An 18,544-nucleotide genomic window follows, 5' to 3' on the forward strand; every position below is an offset into this window, starting at 1 on the left:
AAACAAATTCCAGTTTTTATATCTATTTTAATTTTAATGTAAAGCTATCTTTTTCAAAAAATATATATGATTTTTTATTTATTTTAGTGCTGGAATGTGTTTTTAATTGATTAATTTTCTAACGTGGCTTATTTTATTGATTAAAATGCTGACATGGATGAGGTGGCAGTGTCACGTGGGTGTAAGTGGGACACGCTGGCTTTTTAATTATTATTTTAATAAATGGGTTTGGCAGCTAGGACCTCCGTTTGCCACTTCAACATTTTCTGTCACTGGGTTGACGGTAATGACTATTTTAAAAACGATTTTTAAAAATCAGGGACTGACCTAAGAGCTAAATCAATTTAGGGACCAAATTGTAAATAGGCCCAAAATGTAAGGACCAAAAATGCATTTTCGCCTTCCTATATTATTGCAGCGTGCATGTTATATTAAATTTATAATTTCTTATGCTACTGGGCCTTGTAGCCTAGTGGCACCCGGCGTCCCTGTATACCTTGAGCTCAGGGGTTTGAGCCCCCGCATATTTACCTAGCAAAAAGAAAAAGTTTATAATTTCCTATATTAGTGTGTTTATTTGTTGCGGAATGCAAACTTTAAATAAATATACAACCCAACTGTAGGTACATTCTCAAGGTTCAGAGACAATCATACAGACACACACATGCACAATACTTGGAACAACACGAACCAACTCATGTCATTGATTGGTTTGGTGGACTTAAGAAAATTTAATGTCAAATTGCAGATATTTCGGGCATAAATTTCTTCCTTCCAAAACTCAGTCTGAAATGATCAAGTGCAGAGTTGCCGAGTCCTTTTGAGACATAGCAGAGAGCATATTCCTTCTCCGATGTTTCCCTGTATAAAGGAGGATTGTCATCTGATAACAACTCTTTTATTGGACCATAAAGCCGATTGACTGGCTGCATCTGCTTCTGCATATGATTGCTGAAGAAACATGCCACTGATATTCTAGGGCCTACTTGGTTGGCCAGGACTCTATGTGTCGCACTTATGAACTTGTCATTTGAGATAAGCTGCACCAAAACAATGCTGTTACATTCACATGTTTTATATTTGTATCAGATTTTGTCTTAGCTGCATTATCGAGATGGTAAAGTAGATCCCAAATAAGGCAATGTAAGGGTCATAGAAGCTTCAAAATTTTTCATTCTTTACTTTTGCATGTTTCCTAAGCATTGGAACTTGTTTTTTTTTTGTCAAAAAAGACAGATAGAAAGCGACGAAATTGTAGAATGATGTAACAGGTTTCTAGTGGATATTGTTAGTTTCCCTGTCCTTCAATGTCTCAGAACATCTTGGAAATCAAACAATATGTGGAAATTATGTGAGAAGTTCATTAAATATAGGTGTCACATACAAAACTCATATTAATCATCTTTATTTGATAGGTAACGCATATTAATCAAATTCAAACGTCATAGCAAAGACAGTTTATGGGAGTAACTGGGAATCATTTGCAATATCACTTCTTAATAGATTGTTTCTTGTATGATGTGTAGCTGTACTTGCCTGAAAAAGGTCCCCAAGATTAACCACTAAAGCTCCTGTCACTGGAGGGATATCAACCCACTGATTTTGGTAAAGGGCTTGTAGGCCTCCAATTTGGTCTTGTAAAAGAATAGTGAAGAAATCAGGATCTGTGTGTGTAGGGAATTTAATCTAAAATCCCCAACCTATGAGGAACAAAATAAATAGAGAAAACACACGTCAAAGAAAATAATCACACGCACAAGACAATATTTACGTGGTTCGGCAATTTGCCTACGTCCACAGAGTTGCAGGGATTTCACTATTATCAGGGAAAATACAATAGTGCACAAGAACACTCTCAAGAAACCCAAATCCCAATTACACCCAAGCACTCTCTCACAGAAAAATAAGAATAGAAGCTGACTGCCTCTCTTTTCTCTATTTTTCTCTCATGCGGCTTGCTCACTAGGTTAATTGGAATTTTTCTTGAATCTCTCTTTTTAATCTCACAGCAGCCCTACAAATATGATATATATATATATATATATATATTTGTCAAGGTCGGCTGCCTTTTTGGAATTGCTAATCCTTGTGAGATTCGGTCAAAGAAGGACTAACTTAAATAGGACGTGGGCTTGTGGCAATTCAAGCCACACATGGCCCACTTCAACAAATCTCCACCTTGGCTTGAATTGATCAAGCTACACAAGCAAACTCCTCCATCAGCTCCACCTTAGCCCTTAAGGGCTCACAAGCTGCAAACATCAGCCACAATCCTCCATAACACAATCCCTCATCCCTGCAACTCATCCTCCTGTCCTCAAGCTAGAAGACCAATTGAAGCTGCGCACAGCTTCAACTTCTCAATAGTGACACCCTTAGTCAACATGTCTGCCGGGTTCTTAGATCCACAAATCTTCTCAAGCATTACCAGCTTATCTTCAACAAGATAACGGATAAAGTGGTATTTTGTCTGTATGTGCTTCGACTTTGAATGAAAAGCCGAATTTTTGGCAAGAAAGATTGCACTCTGACTGTCACTGTGTAGAATGCCCATCTTCTGCTTCTTACCCAATTCATCTAAGAAACCATGTAGCCAAATCATCTCCTTTCCAGCTTCAGTTGCTGCAACATACTCAGCTTCTGTACTAGACAAAGTAACAATCTTCTGTAGATTTGAAGCCCATGATATAGCTGTACCACCCAGAGTAAAAACAAACCCAGTAGTACTTTTTCTACTATCAATATCACCAGCAAAATCAGCATCTACATAACCCTGCAGTTTCAAACTTGCACCTGTGAAGCAAAGACATGTATCTGATGAACCCTTCAGATATCTCAGAATCCACTTGACTGCCTCCCAATGCTGCTTTCCAGGCCTACTCATGAATCTGCTCACAACTCCCACTGCATGTGCAATGTCTGGCCTTGTACACACCATAGCATACATCAAACTGCCAATAGCTGAGGCATAGGGTACCTTGCTCATATGGTCCCTTTCTACTTCTGTCTTCGGTGACTGTTCTTTGCTTAGTTTGAAATGACTACCCAAGGGTGTGCTCACTGGTTTAGCTTCATTCATGTTGAACCTGCTGAGAACTTTCTTCACATACTCTGACTGTGAAAGTTTCAATGTACCATTAGCCTTGTCTCTAATGATTCTCATACCAAGGATTTGCTTTGCAGCTCCCAAATCCTTCATTGCAAACTGTTTGGACAATTGCTTCTTCAGATTATTAATCTCCTCAATGCTAGACCCTGCAATAAGCATATCATCCACATACAACAGTAATATGATGTAAGAATTGTCAAAAAACTTAACATAGCAATAGTGATCAGCTTCACATCTCTTGAACCCAATCCTGTGCATAAAACTGTCAAATTTCTTGTACCACTGTCTAGGAGCTTGTTTTAGGCCATACAAGCTCTTTTTCAGTTTGCATACTAAATTCTCTTGTCCTTGAGCAATGAACCCTTCTGGCTGAATCATGTAAAGGTCTTCCTCCAAGTCACCATGAAGGAATGCTGTCTTCACATCTAATTGCTCAAGATGTAGGTTTTCTGCAGCCACCATTCCCAGTACCAGTCTGATTGTTGACATCTTCACAACTGGAGAAAATATCTCTGTGTAGTCAATGCCTTCCTTCTGCTGGAATCCTTTAACAACTAATCTGGCCTTGTAACGTTTGCTACCATCATGCTCATTCTTTATTCTGTATACCCACTTGTTGTGCAAAGCCTTCTTTCCTACTGGCAATTCAATTAGTTCCCATGTTTGATTCCCCAACAAGGAATCCATCTCATCCTTCATGGCTAACTCCCACTTGCTTGAGTTTTCATCTTGCAAGGCTTCATCATAACACTCTGGCTCACCACCATCAGTCAACAGGAGATAATTTAAAGTGGGTGAATAACGCTGTGGAGGTCTAATGTTTCTGGAAGATCTGCGGACTTCAGCTACAGGTGTACTCAGATCTACTTGTGAATTTACATTCTCCTTATCTTCTTCACCCCTTTTCTGGACAGTACCTTCAGTCAATTCATCTAAGTTGACAAACTCAGATTTCTTTTGATCTATCCCTGTAATATCTGACACTACAGTTAACCTGTCCTTGTACATAACCTGTTCATTAAATATCACATTTCTACTTCTGATGATTTTCCTGTTTTGTTCATCCCAAAACCTATAGCCAAATTTCTCATCACCATAGCCAATGAAAAAACATATTTTAGACTTTGCATCAAGTTTACTACGAGCATCAGAATCAATATGAACATAAGAAACACAACCAAAAACTTTTAGGTGTGAAAACTTTACCTCTTTACCGCTCCAAACCTCCTCAGGAAGTCTGAACTCCATGGGAACTGAAGGTCCTCGGTTTATCAGGTAAGTTGCAGTGCTAACAGCATCAGCCCAAAAAGTTTTTGGTAGTCCAGCATGCAACCTCATACTCCTAGCACGCTCATTGAGAGTTCTGTTCATGCGCTCAGCCACACCATTCTGCTGTGGTGTCCCAGGAATGGTCTTCTCCATCCTAATTCCCTGTGCAGCACAATACTCACTGAACCCCCCATCTATGTACTCTCCTCCATTATCTGACCTTAAACATTTTACTTTTAAACCTGTTTCTGTCTCAACCATGGCCTTCCACTTCTTAAAGGTTTCAAATACATCTGATTTATTTTTCAGAAAATAAACCCATACCTTTCTACTTGAGTCATCAATGAAAGTGATGTAGTACCTTGAACCTCCAAGGGATGCAACCGGAGAAGGCCCCCACAAATCAGTGTGTACTAACTCCAATTTTTCAGCCTTCGGTGTCCTGCCAATTTTCAAGAAGCTCACCTTTTTCTGCTTTCCTAAGATGCAACTTTCACACATGTCAAAATCAATGGACTTCAATTCTGGTAATTTTCCTTTTGACAGCAGCATCTTCATCCCTTTCTCACTCATATGACCAAGTCTTCGGTGCCATAGGCTTGTATCAATACTTGCATCAGCAACTGCAATTGTGTCTCTTGGACTTGAGGTCATGTACAGAGTACCGGTTTTCTTTCCACGAGCCAATACCCTAGCTCCCTTTGTAACCTTCCAAGTACCACCAACAAATAGTATTGCATGTCCTTCATCATCAAGTTGTCCAACAGAAATCAGATTCCTCCTCAGGTCAGGAATATGTCGAATCTTCTCCAGTAACCAAACAGACCCATTGGGCAACAATATTCGAACATCTCCCATACCCACAACATCCAAGGCTGAACCATCAGCCAAATACACCTTACCAAAATCACCTGCAACATAATTCTGTATGATTTCTCGGTGTGGAGTGGTATGAAACGAAGCTCCTGAATCCAAAACCCAATCATCAAGTGGACTGTCTACTGCAAGAAGTAATGCATCCTGTACCTCTTCTGTTACAGTATTAGCAGAATCATCTTCATTCTTCTTCTTAGGACTTTTGCATTGATTCCTAAAGTGACCTGTTTTTCCACAATTCCAGCATTGTACTTGTTGGCCTGATCTAGATTTACTTCTGTTCCGATTAGAATTTCTGGATTTTGATCTGCCCCGATTTGAATTTCTGTTATTACCTCTGCCTCTTGTCTCAAGGTTTAGGGCAGAACCAGATCCTGAGGATTCACCTGCATCTCTTCTGCGAATCTCCTCAGCTAGAATTAAATCTCGTATATCATTGTACTTGAGTTTTTCCTTTCCTGTAGAATTGCTTACTGCCATCCTCATTGCCTCCCAACTGTTTGGCAAAGAAGCCAAGACGATCAGAGCACGAATCTCATCATCAAAATCAATTTCTACAGACGACAATTGATTTGTGATAGTATTAAATTCATTCAGATGTTGTGCTACTGATGCATTCTCTGCCATCTTCAGATTGAACAGTTTCTTCATCAAGTGCACCTTATTGTTTGCTGACGGCTTTTCATACATACCAGACAAAGCTTTCATCAGATCTGCTGTGGTCTTCTCCTTTACAACATTGTGTGCAACAGACCTAGACAGAGTTAACCTGATAACTCCTAGTACCTGTCTGTCAAGAAGAGCCCATTCCTCAGCCTTCATAGCCTCAGGTTTTTCCCCTAGAAGCGGTTGATGCAATTTCCTCCCATAAAGGTAATCCTCAATCTGCATCCTCCAATACGCGAAGTCTGTGCCATCAAACTTTTCTATTCCAGACGCCTTTCCTGCTTCCTCTGTCATTGCTCCCACTCAAACCTAACCCTAGGCTCTGATACCAGTTGTAGGGAATTTAACCTAAAATCCCCAACCTATGAGGAACAAAATAAATAGAGAAAACACACGTCAAAGAAAATAATCACACGCACAAGACAATATTTACGTGGTTCGGCAATTTGCCTACGTCCACAGAGTTGCAGGGATTTCACTATTATCAGGGAAAATACAATAGTGCACAAGAACACTCTCAAGAAACCCAAATCCCAATTACACCCAAGCACTCTCTCACAGAAAAATAAGAATAGAAGCTGACTGCCTCTCTTTTCTCTATTTTTCTCTCATGCGGCTTGCTCACTAGGTTAATTGGAATTTTTCTTGAATCTCTCTTTTTAATCTCACAGCAGCCCTACAAATATGATATATATATATATATATATATTTGTCAAGGTCGGCTGCCTTTTTGGAATTGCTAATCCTTGTGAGATTCGGTCAAAGAAGGACTAACTTAAATAGGACGTGGGCTTGTGGCAATTCAAGCCACACATGGCCCACTTCAACAGTGTGCTCACTGGTTCCCATTGTTCTGTTAGGCTCAGGGCATGCTGGATAGTAGTGACAGACAAGGCTGTGTCCTCCAGCACACTCCATCTCAGCCAGATGATTAGATCTGAGCCCAAGGCCCTCGGATAGTAACTCCAAGAGGGTAAGTCCCAGCCTCTTTACTTGCTGTGAATAACTGATTACAATGTCCCTGCAGTTTATTTCAAAAAATCATCCATCTAAAATTGGAGAGCCCAATTTTGTGCAAGGAAATATTGTTTAGTGATGGGAAAATTTTATGGATTAGACTAAGTGTCAATTTTTACACTTTTTATCCGAACAGAGGTTATAATATGATAATTTTTTATTGGTTAAAATGCAAATTGAACCCTATAAGTTTGATTGAAACTTATTTCAGACCTCTAACTTTAATTTCATTCAATTAAGTCCTCTAAATTTCAAATTTATTCAATTCAAGTCTTTTGTTCAATTCCGTTATAATTCCTTGGGAAGAAAAAACTGTCTTGGCAATTTATTTCTCAGAATTCTCACAGAGATTTTTGTTTTCTTCAAAATTCATCACTCACTTTTATCAAAAAAAAGTTGGAGTAAATCTTGGAAAAGGATCTCTTCGTCTCTTTTGTTGGGTTCTGGATATATTTTCTTCTAATGACTCCTTATTGTTCCTCAATAAAATTTTATTTTAGGACCATATAGAGAATTTTTTTAATCTCTCAAAATGAAAGTTTTAACCATTCTATGAATCAAATATCCATCATCATATTTGGGAGCTATTTTTTATCATATTGCTGTTGCAAGTATTCAAAGCAAACTTGAAGCTCAAAGAAAGAGAACATGTTTATGCATATTACTCCACAAGGACTAGTAGTACCTGCAGACTGCTGGATATTCTTCAGGACTTGGAGCAACAGGAGCCATGGAAAAAGACAAAGTATCTCTCCAGTTAGCAAATTTTGCCTTATAAAGGTGATAATTACTCAAAAAAGTCACGTTCTTTGGTACATCACGCGAGTAATACTCCCTTTTTACTTCAGTTGGTTGTTCATGAAATCTGCGAATTCCTTTGATCATATCATCCAGGACATCTTCAGGGATCCCATGATTCACAATCTGGAAGAGCCCCCATGTCTCTGAAGCATGCTGAATTTTCTCAACAACTTGTTTTCGTTGAACACTGCCTTCACGGATGTCTTTGAGGTTTATCACTGGAACCTGGAGGTGGGTTGATCCTGAATATGATTTCTCACATGAGAGTTCATCTGTTGGTATCACAAATATGGGAGGGATTTTCACTATCCCAGAGTCAACAATTCCTTTAACACCTGCCTTAGTATCATCAAAGGCTTTCAGCTCTTTCTGTCTATCATAGTCCAAAACATCTTGGACTGAATTTTGGTTCAGATGGGTGTCCACCATTTTTCTGGTAGTATTCTTTAGGATCAAAATTTTGGAGTTGGAGTAAAAGAAACAATTTTGGAGTTTAAAATAAGTTTAAATGGACTCCAAAGTCCTAAATTTACAACCAACGTAACGCAGCTTTTGTTGACCACTTTATTTTTAGAGTGAGGGTGGTTTGGATAGAGTTGAAAATATTATAGCAAAATAATTTTTAAATGTGTAAATAGTACTATAGGATCCATTTTTAAGAAAAAAGTTGTTGAAAAATGAAATTTATAGGTTTCATGAACAGTGTACGGGATCTACTGATATGCATTGTTCACAAGAAAAGTCAACAATCACAGCTTGAAAAAAAAACCAAAAAAAACAAACAAACACAAATGGAGACGCAGACACAGACACAAGATGCAAAAAACAACGCACATTGAATTTAATTCAAGGGGTATCTCATGCACCTAGGACATGAGACCTGTTGTAGGGCCCATCTACATGTTAGAGGCCGGTCTCATGCCCTGGCACATGAGAGATTTAATCATTTAAATGACTTTAGGGTCCGTTTGGATGGAGGAGTGGAAAAGTGAGAGGATGGAAAATTGTGGGAGGATGGAAAAGTGAGAGGATGGAAAATATTTAGTTTTCCCTCTTGTGTGTTTGGTTAGAGGGGTGGAAAAGTGGGAGGGTGGAAAACTCTTTTGTTTGGTTGGAGAGAAAAATGGAAGGATGAAAAATGTAATTTATATAAATTGACTATTATACCCTTATTACATAATATGTAAGAAATAGATTTATTTGTATTTATTACATAATATTAAATTTATCACATCATATATATAAATTTATATTATTATTTTTATTATTATAATGTAAAAACTAGATCAGGTCATGTTGAAAAAAAAAAAAAAACGTTCACATCACATTGAAAAAAAAAAAAGAATGTTCAGGTCACGTGGAAAAAAAAAAGAAAAGAAAAAGAATGTTTCAGGTCACGTAAAAAAAAAAAAAAAAAAAAAAAAAAGGAAGAAGAAGAAGAAAGAGAACGTTCCGGTCATTGGAAGGCATTACTGTAAAACTGCTTCAGTGCAGTTTTTCCCCTTTGTTTTCCTCCCGATTTGGGAGGAAAAATTTTGTGGGCCCGGGAGAGAAAAGTTTCTCTCGGTTTTCCACTCTTCTGATTTTCCCCTCATTCCCAAACAGTGGAAAACTGAGTTTTCCACCCCATTTTCCCTCTTATATTTTCCATCCTCCCTATATTCCACCCATCCAAACACAGCCTTAGGGTGGAACACGTGGGGTACTGTGACTCTGTGAGTCAGACAACATAAGGTGAGGTCTGACTTCTAAGTTCAATGCCATGTGTGTGTGTGTGTGTGTTTTTTTTTTTTTGGGAGAAAAAGGACAATGCCATGTTTGCTGGGTGGGTGAGGGTGAGGCGAGGTGATATTTTTCTCTATATCTTTTTTTTATCTGAGGCATATATTTTAATAAGCAAACATGTCATAATTAAATCGAATACAAAAATAACTAATTAATAATATATTATATTATAGTCCTGTATTGGCAACAATAGTTTTTGAATGTGCTTTGGCTTTAGATTAAAAAACCAACTTATTTTACTATTCAGTTTGTTTTTGCTATTATTTATGAGGTTCAGTGCACTTTTAGGTACTATTCATCAGTATCACGGTACTATTTCAGGTAATTTTTACTTTTATCTATAATACTTTCAACAGAAAATTTTCAATTTCAACAAAATAAGCGGATTCCAAACAGACCCTAAGTCTATTATTAGTAATCTTAGTGGGGTCACTACATTTAATTTTAACTAACATACAAAAATAAATAAACTACAATAAGATTTGATAAGGATAAAAATAGTGCTTACTCATATAAGGCATAAGCTGACAGTTTTAGATAAAGCCATCAGGCACAAGCTGACAGTTACGGGTAAAACCGTCAGCTTCCTTTGGTAGGTGCCAACAAACGAAGCTCTAATAGGGGCAATGTGGAGAGTACGCAAGGCACACCTAAAGGCTGACGCCATCAATAAGCTGACAACAGTAAGGCTGAAGGATGTAGGGTAAAGCTGACGACCCTAATGCAGGTTTACTTGCTGCCCATGATTGCATATATAAGGAAATGTCTTGTCCTCCACATTTGACGCTACTCAAAGGATTCCCATAAGAAAAGGATCCCACCAAATATGCCCAAGAAGACTCTTATAAGGAAAAGACTTCTACGCCAAGGAAGAGATGTTAACCCTCTACTACTATAAAAGTCCCAATACCCTCACTAGCCAAGGTAAGCATAATTTACCCCTCTCTAGCACTCTAGAGTTGTGAGAAGTCCTAACTTGACCTTCAGAGGATATTTGGCCGGCACCACACCGATGCTCTCTGCAAGGTCTTCTCTTTTGTGTTGTGCATGTGCTATTTCGAGTGTGCAAGTATCGTGTGGCTCACTGGTGACTTTTCCGGCATCATCAAGATTTATTGAAGTAATTCTCCTTGTTCATGCTGTGAGAGCCAACAAATTGCTGAGATAGTTCAATTGTTGTCTTCATTGCGCTCATGATCAATCATCACCATCAAAAAAATCTTTCACAAGGATTAATATGTGCTCAAATCATTATATACTGCATCATCAAAGTGTAATCCAAACAGATTGAACACATTGATAAGAGAATCAACACCCAGAATGATCTCAGATGCCAACAGTGTCACCAATCGGAGATTATAAATTGAGTGATGGAGTTTATTTTCATGGTCAAGTTTTTCTTGAGCAGTAGGTGAGGAGAAGAGTGAAGGTAAAGGTTATTAAGTAATGGCAGACAATAATTACCACTAATATATTAGGCGAATTCCTTAGTCCACTAATATACACTAATTTGTGGCAGCAAATGTCCTTTACCGGAGTTAAACCGGGTGTGGACAATGTGATGTTTGGTAGGGTGAGGTGAAATTTTTCTTGATCTTGTTTGAATATTTGAGGCATATATTTTAATAAGCAAACAATTCAGAATTAAATTGAACACAATAATAAACACTTTACAGTCCTGTATTGGCATATCATAGACCATGGAAAATAAAATTACTGTTTGCTAACATGTTTTTACTAGCAATAATTTATGAATAAGTCTGCAATTAGTAATTCTCAGTGAGGCCACTATATTCAACTAAATTATAAAAAATAAAAAATAAAAACTGCAATAAGACTTATTAAAGTAATTCTCCTTATTTCATGCTGTAATATTGTTGAGATAGCTCAATTCTTGTTTTCATCATGTTCATTGTTAGTCATCACCATCACAAAAGCTTCACAAGGATTACTATTTTCTAAAATCATTATATTCTGCATCATCAACATGTAATCAATATTCTCACTAAGCATTTGAATACTAAAAAGATTGAACTAATATGCAAGAGATTCAATACCCTGACAATAATTCCTCAGTCAACTAATATAGTAGGCCTATTATGTAGTCCACCTTTGCCTCAAACATTCAAAAAATGATTTAGTTCCATTGAAAGAATCATATGAACAAGTTTACAAATGGCTAACTTTAATCTGAAAGTGAATAATCCGTTAAAACATTGATGATGATTGCAGTAGACTTTGAGCACTTCATCAAATTACAAATTCATAACTCAGTCATCAATGTTACATAAAGAAAATATTTGATTAAAACCTAGCTGAATTTGAATTGGTCCTCACCAGCAAGATAAAAACAAATAAAGTTCTAAGAAAAGAGAACACACATCACATCAATTAGAAACAACTAGCTAATATCCCGCGCGATGCGCTGTGCAATAAATTTTGTAAGAAATTATTTTTGACCCATTAATTTCATGAATACTATTATTGTTAGTCAAACTTAATATATGAGGTTTTTTACTAAAACTAAATTCAAACTAAACACATTTGGGGGAAAATTCTTCTAATTCATGCAACCAAGAAATGTCATTAGATCATAGTGAAATTGTCACCTACAAACCTATTGGTTCTTAAGTGTCTTTCTTGTATTATTTATGTTTTATATATCAATTGGCTATAAAAACTTCTAGAATTTCATGATACAACAATAGAAAATATTAATGTCATAGTGATGCAATAATATCATAATTTAACCTCCAAATTTTAATTGAAATAAAAGTAGTCAAAAATAGATCCTTACCAAGTATACGCATCATACAGAAAACCAAAAATATAAATTGGCACATAATATGAAAAAATAAGCCTAAAGAAATTACAATGCTACTAAGTAAAAACGTATACATAAAATCTAAACAAAATATTTAAGACGAACATAATATTTTGAAAATTAACATACCTCTCAGCAAGAATAACAAAGATATTGTGAGAAAATTATGGAAGTTTAATTTTTAAGTACAATGGAAATGGGGATTTTTATTGGAGAAATGTGGAGACAAATAATATTTGCCCAATTCATTAAATTTGACTCTTGCAATTTTGCATTGAAGTTAGTCTTATGCAGAAAATTGAAAAGTTTTTTTTTTTTTTTATTCCTACATTTCCTATAACTTTTTAGATCCACCCGTCTCAATTCAAGAGTCCAAATCTTCTGTCTCACTTTTCCTACTCCACTCGATACTCCACCAATAAAAGCGTACCACGTGTTAACATAATTAATTAATTATGTTAACACGTGGCAAGCTTTTATTGGTGGAGTATAGAGTTGAGCAGGAAAAGTGGGATAGAAGATTTGGATTCTCAATTCAAAGCATGTAAAGTTGAAAATGTATACAAATTCTTTGAATTTTATTCCTATATTTCCCATGACTTTTTAAATCCATCTGTATTAATTCAAAGAAGGTAAAGTTATAAATGTATACAAATTCTTTGAATTTTATTAATACATTGAAATAAATGCATTTGTCATTACTTAATAGTTTGACATAAATGCTAAATTTAGATGAGGTAGAAGCCTAAATGTGAAGGATGTCATACAATATGCCACTTTACAGAACCTCATACTTTCCCACATGAGGTCTCTGCTTATATATATATATATATATATATATATATTGATGTAGAGACAAATAATATTTGTCCAATTCATTGAATTCGGCTCTTTCAACTATGCATTTTCCATGACTTTTTAGATTCATTCATTTCAATTCAAAGCATGTAAAGTTATAAATGTATACAAATTCTTTGAATTTTTTTCTTACATTTTCCATGACTTTTTAAATCCATCTATATTAATTCAAAGCATGTAAAGTCATAAATGTATACAAATTCTTTGAATTTTATTAATACATTGAAATAAATGCATTTGCCATTACATAATAGTCTGACATAAATGCTAAATTTAGATGAGGTGGAAGCTTAAATGAGAAGAATGTCATACAATATGCCACTTGGTATAATCTCATGCTTTCCCATATCTCTACTTATATATATATATTGATCCACAAAAGATAAAATTTTAGATATAAATTGGGAAGCATTTCCTTAATATAAAAGAAAAGAAAAAATGGCAAACCTCAAGAAAAGTGGGCCATAAACATTGGACATATGGAGGAAACAACAACAGCAAAATTGAATCTTCATTCTATTGTGGGTCCAGACCATGTGAAAGCTAAATTAATAAGCATGGTTGCCAATTTTAAGGAAGAGTCCTATGTCAAGTCATGTTTGGAGTCTGAGAAAAGAAGTGAGGCGGCTGAAAAAGTGACAAAGAATAGCCAAGAGAGAGTAAAGCACTGCCGCCTTTGAGAGCAAAGAAAACAACGATATTTTCTTTAATCATGAAACATACACAAGAGAATTGATTATTGTATTTTAAAACCGAAACTGAACTGGAATCAGAGAAACCACCCGAAACCCGAAATTTCGGTTGGTCAGTTATTCTTACACCCCTACACATTACAATCCTGTATGTCATAGACCATGGAAAATAAAATTACTATTTGCTTACATGTCTTTACGAGGAATAATTTATGAATAAGTTTACAACCAGTAATTCTCAGTGAGGCCACTACATTTAATTAACTTATCCAAAAAAAAAAAAATAAGATACTACAATAAGATATATTAAAGTAATTCTCCTTATTTCATTCTGCAATATTGTTTCAATTCTTGTTTTCATCATGTTCATATTCAGTCATCACCATCACAAAAGCTTCACAAGGATTACAATTTGCTAAAATCATTGTATTCTGCATCATCAACATGTAATCAATATTCTCATTAAGCATTTGGATACTGAAAATATTGAACACATTGGCAAGAGATTCAATACCCAGAAGGATCTCTGATGTCAATAGGGTGGCAAATTGGAGGTTGATTGGCCAAATACCGGCCTGCTGGGGAATTATAAATTGAGTGATGAAGTTTATTTTCATCAATTTGACTTTTTGTTGAGCAGTTGATGTGGAGAAGAGTGAAGGTAAAGGTTACTTAGTGGCAGACAATAATTCCTGAGTCCAATAATATATTAGGCCAATTCTGAAGTCCATCTTTGTCTCAAACATCCACAAAATGATTTATTTCCATTGGAAGAATCATATGTGATAGTCCAAGAATGTATTGACCCCTTTGGTAAATTAATCAATTAATTAGCCAAGTAAATTAATTCAATTCAATTACATGCAATAAGCGTGGTAACACAAACAAATCACCAACTAAGCTAATTGTAGCGGAAAATAAATTTGACACATGATTTGTTTACGAATAGAAAAAACCATTGAGGCAAAACCCTACAGGGTAAATTTAAGGTCACCACTCTTGAGAATCCACTATTATCAAAACAAGCGGTTACAAGTAAAAGGAATTCTAGTACTTAATACCAACCTACAGTTGAACCCTTACCCCAATACCCAATTGGACTTGTAATGTAGCGGCAATCTCTCCTTTCAATGCACGACTCTCAGTACATGACTAACCAATGATGCACGGATTCCAGTACGTGACTAACACACTAACTTAAGGAAGATGTTGGCTTCAAAGTTCTTCAGTTTATCCAACAATGAAGATCAATAAGCTCCTTGGTTACAAAACCCTTAGGGAAAAAATGCAGTAGCTTATAAAGAGAATATGATGAATTAGGGCAAATTGTCTCCAGTTACAATATGCATATATTATCACTTTGCATCAAATTGCATCCCTATGACGGCCCTTAAAATAATCCTTATATATGTCTAGAGTTATGAGAAAAGAAACCCTACACAAATACTCATGAATATGCGTGAAATCAAATCTAAAAATTCTAATTTCGTGATTCTCGATAGATACAGCTTCTGTTGAACTTCAACATTAAACCTCGATAGATATGATTCTATCGAAACATCTGTTGAGCTTTAGTAAATAGCACTTCTTCACTTGTTTTTTGGTCAAACTTGCATGACTTCAATACTAAACTTGAACACTTGTTTCTTGAAATACTAAACTCATCCTAGATCTACCCAAATACAAGTAAAGTGCATTTTATCAAAAGATTAGTCAATTTCCATAACATATGTCTCTAACAATCTCACATATGTCCTAACAATATGAAAAAGTTTACAAATGGCCAACTTTAATCTGAAAGTCAATAATCTATTAAGACATTGATGATGATTACAGCAGACTCTGAGGACTTCATCAAATTGCACATTCATAAATCATAACTCAGTCATCAATGTTACAGAAATAAAATATTTAATTAAAACCTAGCTGAGTTTGTATTGGTCCTCACCTTCTAGATAATAAAAAATTAAAAAAAAAAGTTCTAAGAAAAGAGAACACACAAATTATCATCAATTAAAAACAATCTGCAGTAGATAAATTTTTAAATATAAATGGGGAAGCATTTACTTAATATAAAAAGAAAACAAAAAATGGTAAACCTTAAGAAATGTGGGTCGTAAACATTGTACATATGGAGGACACAACAATAGCAAAATTCAATCTTCATTCTTGATTGTCCTAAAATTTAACAAGAGGGGAAAAAACTATTAGAAACATAAATTGTATCATATGATAAACTGAAACATTCATATAATACTAATTAAGATAGTATACTCAAATGGGTATCAATTAGTCCAACTAGTAAAATCTCTGATGATTGAATAAGAAATCTGAGGTTCAATCCCCGCTATTATCAGAAATGGACGTCATAAGTTAAAACTCTCTCTCTCTCAAAAAAGAAAAAAAAAAAAAAAAACAAAGATAGTATACTCAAGGCTAGGGCTGTCCATCTCACCCGCTGACCCGTCCAACCCGCCCGTACCCGACCCGCTACAACCCGATCCGACAGCTCCGGTGGTCGGACGTGGCTCCCGAACTTCAAAACCCGACACCGGCGGTTCGGTTTCGGTTCCCTTCCTTCAAAACCCGTTCAACCCGACCCGCCCGAAGAGAGAACGACGAGCTGCGATTTCAAGCTTTCCGGCGAGTTTTCCAGCACGATTTGGCAGATTTCGACGACTAAAACACCAGATCCGGCGATTCTCAGCACGATTTGGGGGAAAAGCCATCGGATTTGGCGAGATCTCTGCCAAATCCGGCTAGATCGCACCGGATCTTGGACAGATCGGGAGAGATCTCGCCGATTTTCTACGTTTTTCGTCCTCTCCGGCGGGTTTCGGCCTCACCCGAAACCGCCGCTCACCCGACGGGAAACCGACCCGTAAAACCCGACCCTAATACGGGTCGGTTGCGAGTCCGGCACTTCCCTACCCGATCTCCGGCGGGTCGGTTGCGGGTTGGGCACAAACCCGACCCGCCCGACCCATGGACAGCCCTACTCAAGGCATGTTTTATGAACACAAGTATAATGACATCAAGTGAAAGAACTAGGGTTGAGCTAAACCAAACTTTATGGACAAATATGGATTGGATATGTGAAAAAATAGCAAATTCTGAAATTCTAAATCTTTCCTAAGGATCAAAATATGGGTGGCCCCTAGAATTTCCAAAAAGGGGTTCATTTATGTAAAATTCTGTATAAGAATATCAGGACTCTTAGTATAAATAAACCCCATTACAACCCAAAATAAACATTGTGGAACTTAGCATATCAATATTCATTGCTATTTTCTTTCAATCTCATACAGTTTTTTCTATTTAACTATCAAAGAAAACAATGACAAGGCAATCTTATTACAAAAGTTAAGAGAACTTCAAACAGACTTATCTTTATGAACAATTAATGAAATGAACAAATGGTTACCTGAGGTGTGATAAGCTCCCAATGCAGGAGATGAAGAGACGAGCGTTGGTATGGATTGTTAATTAGTGGTGGAATGGTGGATGAAAGAAAGGTTGAATGTTAGTAGTACGTACCAAGATTTGCAAACATATCTAACTCTCACCGCAGACTTGGCTGTGGAAGTTTTGGGATATATCGAAGCAGATGATATAGTTAAAATTAGTAAGCCGTGTCTTTTTTTTTTTCTTTTTTTTTGGAGTAAGCTCTGTCTTGTTGATGTTGTTGGTGTTCTCAACTTCTCACAACTTTTCCTCCTTTATTCAAATCCCTCCTCCAACCGTCTAACTTTTTTTCTTTTCTTTTTTTTTTAAAAAAATACTATAGATTTTTAACCTATAGCATTGTTCCATAAACGATTGTTAAATATCGGCCAATACAGCAATTAATTTTTAGAATAAGCAAGATTCCTAAATTTTTGTTGGAGGGTGGAGACTCGCAACAAGAGACTTTTCCAGATTTTTTTCATTTTTTATTTTTTCTAGTGGCACATTGATAGAGCCTTTGCAAACTAAAATATTGTGATATAAAATATGGATATTGGGTCAAATTTATGCAAAAACACAAGAGCCCAAGCAACTTCTTGGGCATATTTCCTAGCCCCAATTCCTTGTATACGTTTGAACTTCCCCATGGTACCAAATAATTCACTTCATGGGCCGAAACCAAGAACCCCAGGATTTTTCTTCACAATATAGGTAGTAATGAAATTTCTTTACCTCACACAAAGGTTCTGCAACCCTATTTCTCTTTCCTGCATGAATTTATTTATTTTTTTTTCTTTTTTTGAGAAAATTTCAACTTATGGTATCAACTCCTGATGATAGACAAAGACTGCAATTGGTTTTTGGTGTAAACGGGATTAAATATCAGATCTCTTATTCAATTATCAAAGACTTTACTAGTTGAGCTAACTAGAATTTATTACATGAATTCATTCCTAAACACAAAAGGACAAGATCTTTTGTTACCTTTATATATATATATATATATATATATATATGTTTTAATGGGGTATAAGTATTTTTAGTACAAATGTTTCCAAAAAAAGTATTTTAGTACAGAGAATCTTTTACTCTTATGAGTTCAGTGGGTGAGTTACATAAGTGTGTTTGGGAAAGGTAAAAAAAAAAAAAAACCCTTTTTGTGTAAATAATTCAACTTTTAATTTGTTTTGGAAATAAGTT

General features: G+C 36.0%; 1 protein-coding gene across 2 annotated transcripts; it reads right to left on the bottom strand.

Moving 5' to 3' along the window:
* Window positions 1-526: 526 nt before the first annotated feature.
* On the bottom strand, window positions 527-8,256 carry LOC126717584 (1-aminocyclopropane-1-carboxylate oxidase homolog 1-like). 2 transcript variants are annotated; one of them, XM_050419397.1, is made up of 4 exons: window positions 7,623-8,256; window positions 6,750-6,926; window positions 1,537-1,666; window positions 527-1,040 (listed from the first exon to the last, which is right to left on the bottom strand). In XM_050419397.1, the coding sequence occupies exons 1-4, from the start codon at window positions 8,165-8,167 to the stop codon at window positions 738-740; spliced, it is 1,155 nt and encodes a 384-aa protein (XP_050275354.1). In that variant the 5' UTR covers window positions 8,168-8,256; the 3' UTR covers window positions 527-737. The 2 variants fall into 2 exon arrangements, with proteins under 2 accessions (XP_050275354.1, XP_050275353.1); XM_050419396.1 differs by having other exon boundaries at window positions 6,750-6,941; window positions 7,623-8,253.
* Between the last annotated feature and the right edge of the window lie 10,288 nt (window positions 8,257-18,544).

The sequence above is a fragment of the Quercus robur genome, chromosome 3 (genome assembly GCF_932294415.1).
Source record: "Quercus robur chromosome 3, dhQueRobu3.1, whole genome shotgun sequence".
Classification (NCBI taxonomy): domain Eukaryota; kingdom Viridiplantae; phylum Streptophyta; class Magnoliopsida; order Fagales; family Fagaceae; genus Quercus; species Quercus robur.

Excerpts from the sequence above, each read along its gene's own strand:
- LOC126717584 (XM_050419396.1), bottom strand. The coding sequence starts at position 8,167 with ATGGTGGACACCCATCTGAACCAAAATTCAGTCCAAGATGTTTTGGAC. Across the intron at positions 6,942-7,622 it reads GAATATCCAGCAGTCTGCAG|GGACATTGTAATCAGTTATT; the intron begins GTACTACTAGTC and ends AATAAACTGCAG. Across the intron at positions 1,041-1,536 it reads ATCTTGGGGACCTTTTTCAG|CTTATCTCAAATGACAAGTT; the intron begins GCAAGTACAGCT and ends GTTTTGGTGCAG.